This window comes from Kogia breviceps, chromosome 14 (assembly GCF_026419965.1).
Source record: "Kogia breviceps isolate mKogBre1 chromosome 14, mKogBre1 haplotype 1, whole genome shotgun sequence".
In the NCBI taxonomy this organism is placed as follows: Eukaryota; Metazoa; Chordata; class Mammalia; order Artiodactyla; family Physeteridae; genus Kogia; species Kogia breviceps.
The window spans coordinates 110,808-128,966 of NC_081323.1; the positions used below are offsets into that span (position 1 = coordinate 110,808).

The following is an 18,159-nucleotide window of genomic DNA, read 5'->3' on the forward strand; positions in this document are numbered from 1 at the left end:
CCTGCCAAGGCCACCAGACACACTGTAGCTGGGTGAGCTGGGACGACTCGTCGTCCCAGGGAGTGGGGGCGCACCACGGGGAGCTGTGGGGGGGCCTAACGGGCATTGCGAAAGCTCACCGAAAGATGTAGCCTTGGGCTGAGTGATGTTTCTGGAGGAGGGGTCCCCAGGCACAGGGGTGGTCGTGCATAGGCCTGAGGCAGGAGCATACCCGAGGCTGGAGCCACATGCGGGGTTGTGTTGTCAACTTCAAAGAACAGTACTGGGACTTCCCTTTGTTCAGGTAGCCCTTTTTCTTAAGGGTTTTTTTGTGGTAATATGTAGATAACATAATATTTACCATTTTAACGCGGGCCTCTCGCTGTTGCGGCCTCTCCTGTTGCGGAGCACAGGCTCCGGACGCGCAGGCTCAGCGGCCACGGCTCACGGGCCCAGCCGCTCCGCGGCACGTGGGAGCCTCCCGGACCGGGGCACGAACCCGCGTCCCCAGCATCGGCAGGCGGACTCCCAACCACTGCGACCAGGGAAGCCCCCATTTTAACCATTTTTAAGTGAACAGTTCAGTGGCGTCAAGTACATTCTAATTGTTGTGCAACCATCACCACTATCGAGCTCCAGAATTTGTTCATAATTCCAAACTGAAACTCTGTACTAAGAAACTCTGAAGCTCTGACCGAGATGCAGTGACAGGAGTTGGACTTGCCCCCATTTGTGAAACGACAGAGAAATAGACAAGATACGTGATGCAACAGTTCTCGGGGACACTACACGTTATGCAACAAAGCTCAGTGACTCCTGAGAGTCACGGAGCAGCTAAGCCCGTGCGCCACAACTACTGAGCCCACATGCTGCAACTACTGAAGCCCACACGCCTAGAGCCCATGCTCTGCAACAAGAGAAGCCACCACAAGGAGAAGCCTGCGCACCGCAAGGAAGAGTAGCCCGCACTCGCCACAACTAGAGAAAGCCCGTGCGCAGCAACGAAGACCAAACGCAGCCAAAAATAAATAAATTAAAAAACAAAAACAAAGGAGAGAAGAGTGTAGTGTAAGTGCCTGGCGTGAAGCTTTGATTACCGAGGCATCCATGTCAGATGACGTGGCTCGTGAATAAACATATCACCAGCTGTGTGACACGACTGCTAGCAAACCAATCAGGTACAGAATTCCTCTCCCCCCTTGCATGGAGCTCCCATTTCAGAAAACCCTGGGAGACCTAGAAAACTGAGCACCTGAATGACCCTGCCTACACGCTAATTCCTGCCCTTATGCTCCAGGCTTGCCAGTAATCAGTGACCCCATGATCCTAGACACCCCACCCTCAGACCCTAATAAAGGCAAAGCCCCAGGCTCTCTTTCTCCCCCTCTGACCTTGCTGTGTGGCCCTGAGCTGTGCCATGTACCCTCCAGCACCTGTGAGTAATAAATCTTGTTCCTCAGTGTTCCCTCACGGTTTCTGCTAAAGTGCATCCAGTGATCATAATAAGAACCACAAGAGCCAGTCCAGCCACAACATTGCCCCAGCAGCAGGGTTGCGGGGGGAGGGATGTCTCCGGGGCTTTACTACAAGTAATACAGGCCCAGAAAGTGCCTCAGGCACTCCTAGCTGAGAGCATCACCATCAATAGGCTGGGACTGACACAGCAAAGAGCAAATTACATCCAAAGTGAGCAGAAGAAAAGCAATAATAAAAATTAGAGCAGAAATCAATAGGGGAAATTAGTGAAACCAGCACGTGGTTCTCTGAAAAGATTGATAGAATTGATAAACCTCTAGCCAGGCTAACCAAGAAAAAAAGAAGATACAAATTATTAATTATCAGAAATGAAATAAGGGCCATCACTATGGATCCCGTGAATATTGAAAGCATAATAAAAGAATATTGTGGGGACTTCCCTGGTGGCGCAGTGGTTAAGAATCCAGCTGCCAATGCGGGGGACATGGGTTCGAGCCCCGGTCCGGGAAGATCCCACATGCTGCGGAGCAACTAAGCCTGTGCGCCACAACTACTGAGCCCATGTGCTGCACCTACTGAAGCCCGCACACCAAGAGCCCGTGCTCCGCAACAAGAGAAACCATTGCAATGAGAAGCCCGCGCACCGCAGTGAAGAGTAGCCCGCACTCGCCACAACTAGAGAAAGCCTGAGCACAGCAATGATGACCCAGTGCAGCCAAATAAATAATTAATTTTTAAAAAAGAATATTGTGAACAACTCTAGCTCACAAATATGATCATCTAAAAAAAATGAACCAGTTCCTTTTAAGACGCAATTTACCAAACTCATACAAGGATATATAGATCATGTGAATAGTCCTACATCTATTAAATCAATAATTAATAACCTTCCAAAACAGAAAGCACCAGGCACAGATGGGTTTACTGGTGAATTCTACCAAATACTTAAGGAAGAAATGATACCAGTTATCTGATCTCTTCCACAAAACAGAAGCTAGGGAACACTTCCTAACTCATTCTACAAGACCAGAATTTCCCTAATACCAAAACTAGACAAAGACGTTACAAGAAATGGAAAGTATTGGGTTGACCAAAAGTTTCGTTTGTTTTTTTCTGTAAGATGGCTCTAGTAGCACTTAGCTGTCTTTAACTTCATTCGAAGCAATCTTGTTAGATTCTATGTGAAAGCTGTCATATCAGCGTGCATTTAAAACAAGACTTATCAAAATTGGTGAATTTTTGTGTAACCATTTTAATATTGAAGATGGAAGAAAAAACAACATTTTCAGCATATTATGCTTTATTATTTCAAGAGAGGTAAAAATGCAATGAAACACAAAAACAGATTTGTGCAGTGTATGGAGAAGGTGCTGTGACTAATTGACCATGTCAAAAGTGGTTTGCGAAGTTTCGTGCTGGAGATTTCTCACTGGACGATGCTCCACAGTCAGGTAGAGCAGTTGAAGTTGACAGGGGTCAAATAGAGACGTTGATTGAGAACAATCAATGTTATATCATGCGGGAGATAGGTGACATACTCAAAACATCCAAATCAAGCATTGAAAATCATTTCCACCAGCGTGGTTGTGTTAATTGCTTTGACGTTTGGGTTCCACATAAGTTAAGTGAGAAAAAAACCTCTTGACCGTATTTACGCATGCAATTCTCTACTTAAACACAACAAAAACGTTCCATTTTAAAACAAATTGTGATGGGCGATGAAAAGTGGATACCGTACAATAATGTGGAACGGAAGAAACCGTGGGGCAAAAGCAAAATGAACCACCACCAACCACACCCAAGGCCGGTCTTCATCCAAAGAAGGTGAAGTTGTGTATATGGTAAGATTAGAAGGGAGTCCTCTATTCTGGGCTCCTTCCAGAAAACCAAACGATTAATCCCTACAAGGATTGCTCCCAATTAGACCAACTGAAAGCAGCACTCAACAAAAAGCGAAAAGCGTCCACAATTAGTCAACAGAAAATGCATAATCTTCCATCAGGATAATGCAAGACCCCATGTTTCTTTGATGACCAGGCAAAACTGTTACAGCTTGGCTGGGAAGTTCTGATTCATCCACCGTATTCACCAGATATTGCACCTTTGGATTTCCATTTATTTAGGTCTTTACAAAATCTCTTAATGGAAAAAATTTCAATTCCCTGGAAGACTGGAAAAAGCACCTGGAACAGTTCTTTGCTCAAAAAGACAAAAAGTTTTGGGAAGATGGAATTATGAAGTTGCCTGAAAAATGGCAGAAGGTAGTGTAACAAGAGGGTGAATACGTTGTTCAATAAAGGTCTTTGTGAAAATGAAAAACGTGTCTTTTATTTTTACTTAAAAACTGAAGGCACTTGTTGGCCAACCCAATACAAACCAATATCTCTCATGAGCATAGACACAAAAATCCAATATGTACAAATTGAATCCAATAATATATAGAATGAATTACACACCACGACCAAGTGCAGTTTACTCCAGGGATACATTTAACATTTCAAAGTAATCCATCACATCAACAGGCTAAAGAAGAAAAACCTTATGATCATATCAATTTTGGATATGAAATTGGATTTTGTCAGATGCAGAAAAAGCATCTGACAAAATCTAATACCCGTTCATTATAAAGACTCTCAGCAAACTAGGATTAGAGGGGAACTTTCTCAACATCTACAGAAAACCCACAACAAACATCCTACTGGATGAGAAAATAGATACTTTGCCATACAATTGGGAATAAGGCAAGAATGTTCTCACCACTTCTCTTCAACATTGTACTAGAAGCTCCAGCTAATCCAATAAGACATGAAAAGGAGAGAAAAGGTATGCAGATTTGGAAGGAAGAAATAACTGTCTTTGTTCACAGATGACAAGATTGTCTACATAGAATATACCCCCAAAATCTATTAAAAATAAACAAACAAAAACCTCCTGAACTAATAAATGATTATAGCAAGTTTTCAGAATACAATGTTAATATACAAAAATCTATCACGTTCCTATTTACCAGCAATGGACAACTGGAATTTGAAATAAAAAACACAACAATATTTACATTAGCACCAAAACAAACAAACAACAAAACCTTAGGTATAAATCTAACCCAAAAAAGTACAGGATGGATAAGAGGAAAACTACAATACTCTGATTAAAGAAATCAAAGAAAACCTAAATAAATGAATAGATACTCCATGTCCACAGATAGGAAGACTCAATGTTGTTAAAATGTCAGTTCATCCCACATTGATGTGTAGATTCAATGCAATCCAGTCAAACTCCCAGCAAGCTGTTTTGTGGATATCAACAAACTGATTTAAAGTTTATGTGGAAAGGCAAAAAAAAAAAAAGAATATCCGACACAATATTGAAGGAGAAGAGACTGACACTACTCGACTTCAAGACTTAATTTCAAGTTACAGTAATGAAGACAGTGTGGTATTGATGAAAGAACAGACACATAGATCAACAGAATGGAATAGAGGGCCCGTAAAAAGACCTGAACAAATATAGTCAACTGTTCTTTGACAAAGGAGCAAATCAATTCAATGGAGAAAGGATAGTCTTCTCAACAAATGGTGCTAGAACAACTGGACATACAGATACACAAAAAAGGATCTAGACACAAACCTCACAATTATCACATAAAAGTTCTAGAAGATGATATAGAAGAAAACCTGGGTGACCTTTGGCTCGGTGATGATGTTTTACATACAACATCAAAGACAGGATTCATGAAAGAAGCAATTGGTAAGGTTGATTTCTTTTTTTTTTTGGTTGCACTGGATCTTAGTTGAGGCCGGCAGGCTCTTTAGTTGCGGCTCGCCAGCTCCTTAGTTGTGGCATGCATGCAAACTCTTAGTTGTGGCACGCACGTGGGATCTAGTTCCCGGACCAGGGATCGAACCCGGGCCCCCTGCATTGGGAGCGCGGAGTCTTAACCACTGTGCCACCAGGGAAGTCCCTGTAAGGTGGATTTCATTACAATTCAAAACTTCTGCTCTGTGAAAGATACTATTAAGAGAATGAAAGGATAAGCCAAAGACTGAGAGAGACTATTTGCAAAACACATAACTTATAAAGCACTTGTATCCAAAATATATTAAAAATTCTTAAAACTCAACAACAACAGAAGCCAAATAATCCAACTTAAAAATGGGCCAAAGACCTGAATAGATGCCTCAGCAAAAAAAGACATACAGATGGCAAATAAGCATATAAAAGGATGTTCAACATTCTATGTCATCAGGGAAATGCAAATTAAAACGAGACACACTACACACCTGTTACAACAGCTAAAACCCAAAACACTGACAACACCAAATGCTGGTAAGAATATGGAGTAACAGGAACTCTCATTCATTGCTTGTGGGAATGCAAAATAGTACAGCCACTTTGGAAAACAGTTTGGCAGTTTCTTACAAAGCTAAACAGTCTTATTGGATACAGCAGTCTCCTTGGTATTTACCCAGAGGAGTTGAAAACTTAGGTCCACACTAAAACCTGCTCACGAATGTTTCTAGCAGCTTTATTCATAGTTGCCAACTTTTGTGCACAACTGTGGTACATCCCAACTATGGAATATTATTATATATTATTCTCATTATTCTCATTCTAAAAAGAAATGAGCTGTCAAGCCATGAAAAGACAGGGAGGAACCTTATGCTATTTCTAAATAAATGAAAGAAACCAGTCTCAAAAGGCTACAGACTGTGTGATTACGTGCATACTGTATGCTATGACATTCTGGAAAGGGCGAAACTGTAAAAATAGTAGAAAGATTAGTGGTTGCCAAGGATGGGGTTGGGGGAAGGGGGGGATAAATAAACAAAGCACATAGGGTTTTTAGGGCAGTGAAACTATTCTGTGTGATACCGTAATGGTGGCTATATGACATATGCATTGTCAAAAATCACAGAATGTACAACCCCAAGAGTGAACCCTGATGTAACTTATGGACTTTAATGGTGTATCAATATTGGTACATCAGTTGTAACAATGTACCACATTATTGCAAGATGTTAATAATAGGGGAAACCGTGTGCAGGGGAGAGAGGGTCTATGGGAAGTCTCTGTACTATCCCCTATTTTTCTGTAAACGTAAAACTACTCGCAAAAATGAAGTATATTAATTTTTTTTAAAAGGAGATGAAATTTTTTTCAGGCATACAAAAGCTAGAAGCAGCAGCAGACCCACACAACATGTGTCAACAACGACAAATCAGCCCTTGCCATGGGCACTTGCCAGCTACCTCTACAAGCATTAAATCATGTGCTGCTGCAGCTGCTGACCTTCCACAGCCCCGGAAAGGAGCTCAGGGTGGAGAGCAGAGATGAGGGACTCTCTGCTCTGGGAAAAAGTGGCGGAACAGGTCTTCAGAGAGTTAGATGTTTTCAGGAGCGGATTTTATGAGCCCACTTCTTGTATCTCCTCTTATCTAGAAAAGCACTAAAATCCTTCACGGTGACGCCTGCTCCTTGCGACTAGCAGAAACCTTCTGCAAAAAATATGTGTTTGACTGCACGCACTCCCCCTTCACCAGAATCACGTCTATACTGACCTTCCCCCCACCTCTTTGGAGCCGTTGCTCAGAGCTCTCTGAGATGCTGTCTCCCGGGCTGCAGTCCTCATTTTGCCCCAAATAAAACTTAACTCGCAACTCTCACGTTGTGCATTTTTTTAAGTTGACACGTGAAATGATACAGTGAGTTTTTCATGCAGAAAGCAAATAATAACAGGTGGAAATACAGATCTACACAAAAAAATGAAGAGCCCTGGAAGTGATAACTGCATGTGTAAATATATAAGATTCTCTCTTAGCGCGCCTCAGCCCTGGACAAGGATGTCACTTCTCACTTTACCTGCGTCAGTGCTGTTTTTACTATGGACAAGAATTGCCTTTGCGATTACAGTAACTAAAACACGCCTCCCCCACCCCACCCCACCCCCAGCCCCGCCTCCAACATCTCCTCCAACGGAGGGGGAAGGGCTCACGTGCACCCTCCGCACCCGGGGCCTCGGAGTGAGATTACTACCCACAGACACCTCAGACTCCACCGGGGGGTGACGGAGGGGGCCTCAGCGCAAGTGAATGCTGTTACACCTGCAGCGTCTCTCCTGCCTCTGGCCAGCTGTGCAGTGAGGCCGGACGGATCCGCATCCCAGGGCCAGGCCACGGCAATGACGAGACCCGACATCGACCACAAGGTGTCGCCACTGCACTGTTGTGTTGAGAGCGTCCAAACTAGGTCATCTGAAAAGAGAGGCAAGCTTGTTCTTCCTTTTAAGCCATTTGTAGCCGTTTGTGGTGGAATTAACCACAGTTTCAGACATGAGTTGAGGCTTCTCTGCCATGTGTACTATATGGTGACGGCAGTTTGATGTTGATCTGAAACGACTGGTGAACTCAAATGTATTCACGTAAGTAAAATGACTGGGAAGGGATTCTGAAAAATAACTTCTCGTCTTAAAACAAACCACCTTAATGAAAGGTTAGCAATGCCCGGGCACAGGGATCTGCGATGATTACCTTTATGTGTGTCCACTTGGCTAGGTTATGGTGCCCAGATATTTGGTCAAATACCAGTTAGGCGTTGCCGTGAGGGTATTTTTGTTTTGTTTTGTTTTTTGGTTTTTTGTTGCGGGCCTCTCACTGCTGTGGCCTCTCCCACTGCGGAGCACAGGCTCCGGACGCGCAGGCTCAGCGGCCACGGCTCACGGGCCCAGCCGCTCCGCGGCACGTGGGATCCTCCCGGACCGGGGCACGAACCCGTGTCCCCCGCATCGGCAGGCGGATTCTCAACCACTGCGCCACCAGGGAAGCCCCATGAGGGTATTTTTTAAACGTGGTTCACATCCACATCAGTGAACTTTGAATAAAGCAAATTACCCACCAGAATGCAGCAGTGAGGCCCTAAGAGCAAAGATGGGGAGACCTCACTCCTCGCCCTCTCAGCAACCCCCAGACTGCAACTCTTCCCGGGTCACCGGGCTGTTGGCCTGCCCTACAGGTTGCAGACTTGGCCTCCCACATTGTATGAGCCAGTTCCTGAAAACAAACCACTCTCCACATACAGACATAGATGTACGGGTACAGATAGATACACATGACATGGATACGGATACGGATACAGCTGATATAGGTATCTCCTCTTGGTTCTGTTTCTCTGGAGAACCCTGGCTGATACAGGGTCCTGACACAGAAGTGGTGCCAGATCAGGGTCCAGAGGTCTGTCTACAGGACACCTGGGGTGGAAGCACCCTGAGGGGTTGACATCCGCATTTCTTAGGGTGCTGTTCCCAGGATTTGAGGGGCCCCTCCCCCTTAGCCAGCTCTCCCTGTGTTTTATGACTCATGAGAGCGAAAGCTTGAGCGGACAGCGTGAGCAGGTAGCGGCCTTAGAGACATGGGGCCAGCCTGGGAAGAGCAAACTCCAGAACCTCTGGCGGCAGCTGTCAGTGGACAAGACCAGTTGCTAGTGCAGGTGGCAGCAGGAGGCCTATTCACCCTGCGGGCACCAGGTGGGTGGCCGTTAGACTTTGCAGACAGGAGCGCCCTGGGTGGCGCCTCCAAACCCAGGGCTTCGCTGGCAGCTGTGGTCAGACATCGGGTGTCTGGTAACCCACCAGGGGCAGATCTTGGAGCCAGGAGTGGTGGCTGGTGCTGATGGGGGGTTGCAAGGAGGAGAAGCGGGCTAGACGGCGTCCGCAGAGTGTCAGGGGTGTATGTGGCCCGGGGCCTGGGCTCCCGCTGGCTTCCCCCTCTCCTTCAGCAGCGTGTGCTGTGGACCCCTTTACAGAGAAGGAAACTGAGGCACAGAGGCTGGAAGCGTTCTGCCCAAGGTTCCCAGGTATGAGACGGGCCCGGACTCAAACCAGAGAGCTGACACCTGTGCTAACGCGTCGGCAACCAGGAGCCGCCACGAGGGGCATCTCGTGCAGCACTCGTAACTCAAGCCCGTGCGCTTCTCCTCACCACTGTCCAGACATGCTTCCTGGGCCCTCCGCTGACCCTACAGACCCCCCACCCTGCTGAGCACGAGGTCTGTGCTCGGCTGCCCACGGCCACACCCGTCTGACCCTCTGCCTCCGCCAGAGCAGCACGGGGGCTCCAGGGGACACTCCATTTAAAGGGTTTAGGTGACTGAGCAATGTTTGAAGACCTCCAGTCCCGACCCAGGGCTCCAGCGTGCAGGGCAGCAGCAGCATCCCCTCCCCCACACCGCTGGCCACCCAGGGGCGCATAAACCCGCTGGAGGGGCCCTCGGGCCCCTCCAGCATGAGTGCGGGGGGCGGTGGGGGGGTGTGGATGGCCCCTGGGGCAGAGCTCTGTGGACGGGGGCGAGCCTTGAGGCCTGGAGCAGATCACCACCACCGTGAACCCCTCTCACACATGCCTCCGGGCTGGCTTCCCGGGGACATGCGGTGGCAGGGGTGCGGCGTCCAGATACGTCAGGGCAGCCCGGTCCCCACTGCAGGGCACGCGCGTGTCGCAGCGCGTCTGCCCCCTGAACTGACAAGGTAGCTGCCGCACGGAGGGTCGACCTGCCCAGGGCCCGGCCGGCTCCAGGCGTTGCATTCCCAGGACACGCAGGGAATGTGAGCCGGGAAGTAGCCTTGTTGCGCTAAAGGATTCGGGGCGGGCTGTTGGCCGGGGAAAGAACCCCTCTGAACACGCACACGTCACTTGTCAATTTAAAGTTGTCTGGACTCTAAAAGGCCCCTAGACTCAGCACTTTAAGAAGGAAACGCGCCTGGGGGTCTGGTCGTGATCCCAGACCCAAGCCTGGCAGGAATCACGTGGGACAGACCTTCCCCCACCCAGGGCCAGCACGGGGGATGAGGCCAGGAGGCCGCTGCAACCTCTGGGAACAGCAGGAACGCGGAGGGGCCTCCAGGGAGGGTACAGCATCCAGGCGGCTCCGGAATGATCAGGAAGGCTCTGGAAAGAGTGATCCCAGGGCAAGGACCATGTCTTACTCCTCCTCTCTGCTTCTGACTGAAAAATGTGTGCGTCGCAGGAGACCGCCTTTAGGCGTCCGGAGAAGACATCTTGCACAAGCCTGGCCGCCCTTGAGGGAAACGCACGGCTACCCCGGTGACAGTGAATCGTCACCGGACAACAACTGGAGAGGCGCCGCTCTGAGAGCAGGTCTGGCCTGCCTGGTGGCCGCCACCACCCCCAGCTCACAGTGAAGGAGGACCCTCTCCAGGAGGATCCAGAAAGAGATCAGAGCACGTGGCCGACCAGGCCTCCTCCTGTCGGAGGGCGCGGACCGTGCGAACCTGGAAATAAAGCCGAGAAGGGAATCTCCTGGGCCCTGTGGCCCCAGACCCCTTACGTTCAGGTGGGGCCCCCTGCGGCTACGTCACCCTCTTCGTCCAGGACGCAGAGGCCAGCTTCCACCCGGCCCCTCCCACACTGCACTGGGGCGTCCAGGTACCTTGGGCCACACTACAGACCAGCTGATCTGCAAAGAGCCTTCTCCTCGTTCTGGAAAAAAAACAGACCCAGTCTGTGATCAGCCCGAGGCGAAGGGAGACAAATACTTTCTCTTTGTAGCCACTCCTTCACGTTTTAAATCAAAGTTATTCGTAAATCAGAAGCACTGATTGCTTTTCTCTCAGGAGCCTCGCCGGCTGGAAGGAGGGACCAGAGCTCCTCTGGAGTTCACCGTGGAGCCACCCGTCAGGAAGGGCTAGGCTCACGGTCTCTCCCCTGACGTCCAAGCAGGCCTGGGGACTTCTTAACTGCCGGGGCTCCTGCCAGGCGTGGCTCCCCCCGTGGGAGGTGTCCAGGGGCACAGCTGGATCGTCCTAATGCACAGCCAGGGCCCTGGGCCCACCTCCCGCCCCGTGCAGGCACCCCTCTCCCCACTCCGGCCTGATCTAGGGGGCACCCTGCTCAGCCTTCCTGTGGCAGGTGGGACGTCCGAGCGGAGACGCAGAAGGTGCTAGAACTGGGGGAGGCAGGCCTGGGGAGCAGTGTGGGCATCCTCTGCGTGGGGCGCTCTCCTGCGGGGCTGGTGAGAAGGGGGGCGGGGCCGGGAGGAGGCCCCGGCAGCGTCTGCATCTGCGGGGCGCAGTGCGGACGGGCTGGAGGAGGGCGCAGAGGGCGGGGGGCGGAGGGAGCCGTAAAGGGCTCTGAAAGGGCAGAGGCCAGGCTTCAGTGGCCCACACACCCCAGACGTGAGCGGACAGGGGGAGGGGCAAGGCTAGCAGGGGTGGGGGGGCTGGGGGGGCAGACGGGGCCGCAGGGTCAGCTGCCAGCACCGGTGGTGCGTCCACAGTCGTGGATCCCCTGGCCCCCCTGTGTGCTTTAACCTGACGGGCACTTGGCTGGGGTGGGGGCTGGGGTTCTCGCGGAGAAGCCACCTCCTATTTCAAGGAGGAGCAAAGAGAAAGGCAGCGCCGATAACACCTGCAGACCCGTATTGCCCGGTGTTAGGAAACCCTCCACACCCACAGCTGTAACGGCCTCTACAGAGCCACGAGCCTCAGGGGTGCAGTGGTTAAGGGGAACGTCTCTCCTGCAATCATGGGGTGGCATCGACACAGCCTCCACACACAGCCCGATGCTCACCCACTTGGCGCGTTACCTGTGGGTCCAGGTAAGGAGGGCAGGTAGACACGCCTATCTACATTGGCACCCTCTCAAAACCTAGCTAAAGAGACAGTTTTTAAGGTATAAACGGGCGGGCAATAAACACGTGAAAAGATGCTCAACGTCACTAATCATTAGAGAAATGCAAATCAAAACCACAGTGAGGTATCACCTCACACCAGTCAGCACGGCCATCATCAGAACATCTGCAGGGCTTCCCTGGTGGCGCAGTGGTTGGGAGTCCGCCTGCCAATGCAGGGGACGCCGGTTCGTGCCCCGGTCCGGGAGGATCCCACGTGCCGCGGAGCGGCTGGGCCCGTGAGCTGTGGCCACTGAGCCTGCGCGTTCAGAGCCTGTGCTCTGCAGCGGGAGAGGCCGCAACAGTGAGAGGCCCTCATACTGCAAAAAAAAAAAAAAAACCACCTGCAAACGATAAATGCTGGGGAGGGTGTGGAGAAAAGGGAACCCTCTTGCCCTGTTGGTGGGAATGTAAATTGATACAGCCACTATGGAGAACAGTATGGAGGTTCCTTAAAAAACTACAAATAGGGGCTTCCCTGGTGGCGCAGTGGTTGAGAATCCGCCTGCCGATGCAGGAGACACGGGTTCGTGCCCTGGTCCGGGAAGATCCCACATGCCGCGGAGCACCTAGGCCCGTGAGCCATGGCCGCTAGGCCTGCGCGTCCGGAGCCTGTGCTCCGCAACGGGAGAGGCCACAGCAGTGGGAGGCCCGCATACCGCAAAAAAAAAAAAAAAAAAAAAAAACTACAAATAGAGCTACCATACGACCCCGCAATCCCACCACTGGGCATGTACCCTGAGAAAACCATAATTCAAAAAGAGTCATGTACCAAAATGTCCATTGCAGCTCTATTTACAATAGGCAGGACACGGAAGCAACCTAAGTGTCCATCGACAGATGAATGGATAAAGAAGATGTGGCACAGATATACAACGGACTATTACTCAGCCACAGAAAGAAATGAAACTGAGTTATTTGTAGTGAGTTGGATGGACCCGGAGTCTGTCATACAGAGTGAAGTAAGTCAGAAGGAGAAAAACAAATACCGTATGCTAACACACATATGTGGAATCAAAAAATATATATGGTTCTGAAGAACCTAGGGACAGGACAGGAATAAAGACGCAGACGTAGAGCATGGACTTGAGGACACGGGGAGGGGGAAGGGTAAGCTGGGACGAAGTGAGAGAGCGGCAGGGACATATATACACTTCCAAACGTAAAATAGCTAGTGGGAAGCAGCCGCGTAGCACAGGGAGATCAGCTCGGTGCTCTGTGACCACCTAGAGGGGTGGGATAGGCAGGGTGGGAGGGAGACGCAAGAGGGAGGGGATATGGGGATATATGTGTATGTATAACGGATTCACTTCGTTATACAGCAGAAACTAACACATCACTGTAAAGCAATTATACTCCAATACAGACGTTTAAAAAAAAAAAAAGGTATAAACTGGCAGGAATGGGAAGACGGAAGAGGAGACCACAATGTGATTTAGAGGCAGAAAAGACACAGATATGCAGTGAATGACTTAGCAGACCCCAAACGTGAATTACAGCCAGAGTGTGGGAAGCCCAGAACCAACGCCATGCACCCCTCAGAACCCGGGTAACTGGCTGGAGATTCAGGTGATGCTGGAGAAGGAAGAAAGGGCCGGTAACAAAGATGGCTGGTGGCAAGTGTCTCTGAGAGCTGGGGAACGCTCCCCTCCCTCAGGATAAAGCCTTGAGTTTTATTCTCTGCAGGGTGTAAAGGAAGGCTCTGCAGGCTGGGAGAGGAGGCCTGGCTGTGGATGAGGTCCCCACACCAAAAATAAATCCCAAGAGAGCATATGCCAATGACACCAAGACCCTCCCCCGACCCTGGACCCCAGGAGGCTGGTGGCTCAGGCAGACCCTCCAAGCAGGAGGTGCGAGTAGCTTTTGGGGGGGGCGAACAGCTAAGGTCATCATCAGACTGTGGGACCAGACAACCTTCTAGCATCACGGTGAGGCTGCATCTGCTTGAAGCCAGAGGGGCTGCCGTGGGGCCTCTGCTCACGGCATCACGCACAGACGCCAGCGGGTGAACGCAGAGCCCCATTCAAGCCCGGGTCTGCTGGCACCACAGCGCACAAAGCCTCAGAAGCCCAGGATATCATCGTGAATGGAAGCCGAGAGCTACTGAGGATCCAGAAGCCCGAGGCCAGGCTGCCTAGTACCTCCCAGAATCCTGGAGCCGGAGGACAGTTTGGAAAACCTACGGGTCTCATAGGAGCAGAGCAGCCTCCTCGGTGCTGTCGTTCTTCAACGTGAGGGCCCTACACGCCAGCATCCGCGCCCGCGGTGCCGCCTCTCCCGGAAGGCCCCTCTCCTCCAATCTACCTGCCGCGTCCGGCACGCCGCCTCTGAGAGGCCTTCTGAGATCGCACACTCCAGGGCCACGGCCTTGGCCCACCCGGCCAGCCACGGGCCTGAGCAGCCCTGAGGGCAAGGCTGAGTCCATCTTCGCTGGAGCCCAGGCCCGGGGCCAGTCCAGGGCTGCTTTGGAACTGACCTCTCCCCAGGCTGTCCCTTCGCCACGGCCCACCTGTCCCCCGAATATGCACAGAGGACTTCACTGAGATGCGGCTCGTGGAGGGAGCCCCTGGCCCGCCCCTGCCCCCACCCTCCACAGCCCCTCCGTCCGCCCACATCTGCACACTCACCTGCTCTCGAGGCTGACCTCGGGGGCCCTCTTCCCAGCCGTGTCGTCTTTGTGGTTCTTTGGACCATCCAGGTTCTGCAGAGCCCACAGGCGAAGCTTACCACGACGAAGCCGGCTAGAGGCCCGCGTGGCAAGTGCGCCGGCACCCGACGGTCACCTCCGCGGGCACCAGTGCTTCTCACGTTGCTGGGGCCCTTGGAAATCTGTGCTGAGGCCGTGTCGTGTGGAGCTGGGGAGAGGTTCTGGCTGAACTGGTGCCAGGTGGGGGGGCGGTAAGCTGGGTCCCCCGAAGCACAGCGTTTCAGAGTCAGGAGGCCAAGAGGCCCGCTGAACCCTCGGCAGGGAGCGGGCGAGGCCCTGGGAGAGGCCGGGAGCAGGATGTCGCACGTGGGGCGGACATGGCCCTTCGGCCGTTCTTCCGCAGTCCTGGCCTCTGCTCGTCTCCTGCCAACTCTCGTGCCTCCAGAATGCTGTCACCCCAGCATCTGCGTGCTGACACAGATGAGTACCAACCCGGACCACTGGTGCCCTGTGCCCCCCGGGGAGCCCCTCCTCAAGGCTGCACAGGTTCCATGCACTGTCACATGCTCTGGTCCCCACAGCCAGCAGCTGGAGCCCTCCAGACCCTCAACTGTCCAGCTGGGACAGGTCTTGGAAGTGAGGCCCAGAACTCCTAAGAATCTCCCTTCGTTCTCAATTCGGGTGGGAGCTCCAGTTTGCCCTCAAGGGCCCGATTCCCAGTGAGGTCAAACTGTGTTGACAGTTCAGGTTGAATGTGACCAGAAGCCCCAAACCTAAGTCTTACCTGGCAGAGCCCCACCGGACACAAAAGGATAAAACAGTGAGGAGCCACTACAGCCATTTCCGCCTTCAGGTACGGCTGAATCCAGGAGCTCTGTCTGCCGCCCCCTCCCACCTCCACCCTTCTCTCTCCCCCCTCCCAGCTCTGCCTCCCTCGTAAATGTCCAAACTCCCTCCTCTGCAGATGGCTCCCTCGTGCGGCCAGGAGACGTGGCCTGGGGCAGCCCCCATTTCACACCCCGAGTCTAGCAACCCCGGCAGGAAGACTTCTTCTGACCCTAAGAGAAAACTCTGATTTACACAGGCAGGTCTGTGACTCAAATCTTGTGAGGCGGAGGGCGGTTCCACAAAGGAGATGTGGGTTCCAGGCGTAGCATCAAAAGGAGAGGCCTGAAATGGGAGAGCCCCCCCACCACCACCCACTCCCAGGAAGGTGACCCCTAGAGCTCTCGGGACAGAGACGGCACCCTCACCAGACACAGCTCCCACTCAGTCAGAGTGGACTTTTATTAGGAAATCGCCCTGCAGACACACTGAGAAGTGCTGTGCTGTGGGTTCAACGTTTCCTGAGGAAGGAGAATCACAGTATCAGAGCTGTCAGAGGGACGGGAGCCTAGAGCGGGCAGCTGCTCAGGGCGGCCTGCGGCCAGCACCCCTCACAGCGACAGGACTCAGCCATCGAGAACCGGCACACAGACGCGACACAAGAAACACGCCAGAGCACGCACATCTGCACTACGCTTAAATAAACAATAAATACAGAATTCCATTTGCTGCCGTCCGCGCCTGAAACAAAAGGAGCCAAAAGGGATGAAGAAAACCAAAAAGTCGTTCTTTCCATTGGACTGAGGGGGAAATATCCCCAAATTATCAAAACGCCTGTTACAAAATACTTTTTAAAAATTCCATTATTAAAAGAATAAATAACAAAATATATAAAAAATAACTCAGTTGCATTAAAATCATAACTAGAAGTTATAGCGAGATTTTTTTGTGTGGCCTATCTCATAGTGAAATCGTTAATTTTGCTTTGATTTCATTTATTTCCCTCTCGTGTGTCCTAGCGTGGGGTCTAGGTAAAATAGTATAAAATTAATAAATAAAAATGTTAAATAAATAGCAAACGTTAACATAAGAGGCTGTGAATATAAATACTTACATTTTGACAAAATTAAATAATTTACAGAATAATCAAACTAACTACTTTCTTATTCCCTCCAGGAAGTGCAATTTCTCTACTTTTAAATACTAACTTGGAATCGCAGTCACAGTTGATTTGGACTCTATTTACATGTTAGGAACACTGTGTTTTTAACACATTAAATCAAAATTTACCTTCTTCCGAATCTCGAATGGATCTAAAAAGAAGTGACACCTTGGTGGTCTCTACTTAGGAATTCATCCCCTGGCCTGGCCGACACTGTCCGCACCTCGGTAAAGCTCAGCCATGACCCGGGCGACGGGCGGGGTCACGGGCCACGTGGGCACACAGAGAGCCAGAGGCCCTGGCCTTGACCCCAGCGTGGCTCTAAAGGCCGCAGCCTCGAGGGAGCCAAACCCTGAGCGCAGCGTCTGCAGGCTCGGCCGGGGGCACTTCCACGTGGAGCTGGCACTGTCTTTCAGAGGGTCCCGGGCCAGCTTCCTCGAGGCCTACTCCTAACCTACCCTCTGGAACGCCGCTCTCTTCCACCCTTAACGTAAAAACTGAATTAAAGGACAACAGGAAACACACTGGCCGCTCCAGGCTGACTCATCACACGCACCACCGCCCGGCCGGGCTGCCCTCTCGGCCTTGACAGACAAAGGAGTACTGTGGTTGCAGCTCCAAAACTTCCCTGAGAACCTTGTCCTTGAGTTTCCCCTGGAGACTTCGAGCTTTCAGAAGCAAAAATAAATCACTTTGTAATACTTCACGCCCCGCACTCGCGTGGAGAGGTCAAGGCCTCTGGCCCGGCGAGCGCATTGCATCGAGGGAGACGCGGATTTCCAGGCACCCCTCTGGGTAAACCCCCCGAGGCCGCCCTGGGCTGCCAACTAGAAGTCGCTGTGAGTTGGGAATCTCCACCGGGAGGGCAGGGCAAGGGAGGTAAAAGATGGAGGCAAGTCGGGGTACCCCAGGTGCCCCGGATCAGCACGACGGCCCCTCAGACGAGGAGGACTAGACCTGGATGCCCCTCACGGCCTGCTTGATGCTCTCGAGGAGGTCCTTGTTCTCGGGGTTCTGGTAGCACTCCCGGTTGGAGTACATGTCGGTGAGGGTGCTTACATAGGCATCAAAATTCTGTTCGCATATTGGCTCCTAGAGGACAGAACCAGTTTAGCGAGGCCCATCCCGTGCAGGGGGCCCCGGGGCTTCCAGAAGCGAGGGAAATCGATGGGGGCTATCTCGGACCCACATGCCCACGCCACCAGAGACAAGCCCACACGGACCCACCGCGGGCAGCACTCGGGCTGAGACAACCGCGGCACGGGCTGCTCAGGATGGTACGGCCACCGTGGCCAGCTGTCTGCCCAGGCAGAATCCCCAGGTCGGGGCCCCGCCGGCAAGACCCCAGAGGCAGAAGGGTGCCAGCCCTCCCAAGCGCCCCAGGACGTGG

The 18,159-nt window shown here is 51.6% G+C and overlaps 1 protein-coding gene across 8 annotated transcripts in view; it reads right to left on the reverse strand.

Annotated features, from left to right (window-relative positions):
* Positions 1–16,007: 16,007 nt before the first annotated feature.
* The window catches only part of MYT1 (myelin transcription factor 1), a 91,754-nt gene continuing 89,602 nt past the window's right edge, over positions 16,008–18,159 (reverse strand). For all 8 annotated transcript variants that reach the window (XM_067013471.1, XM_067013470.1, XM_059036506.2 and 5 more), the window contains one exon: positions 16,008–17,861. In XM_067013471.1, coding sequence (XP_066869572.1) covers positions 17,721–17,861 — 141 coding nt within the window. In that variant the 3' untranslated portion in view covers positions 16,008–17,720. The remainder of the gene's footprint in view (positions 17,862–18,159) is intronic.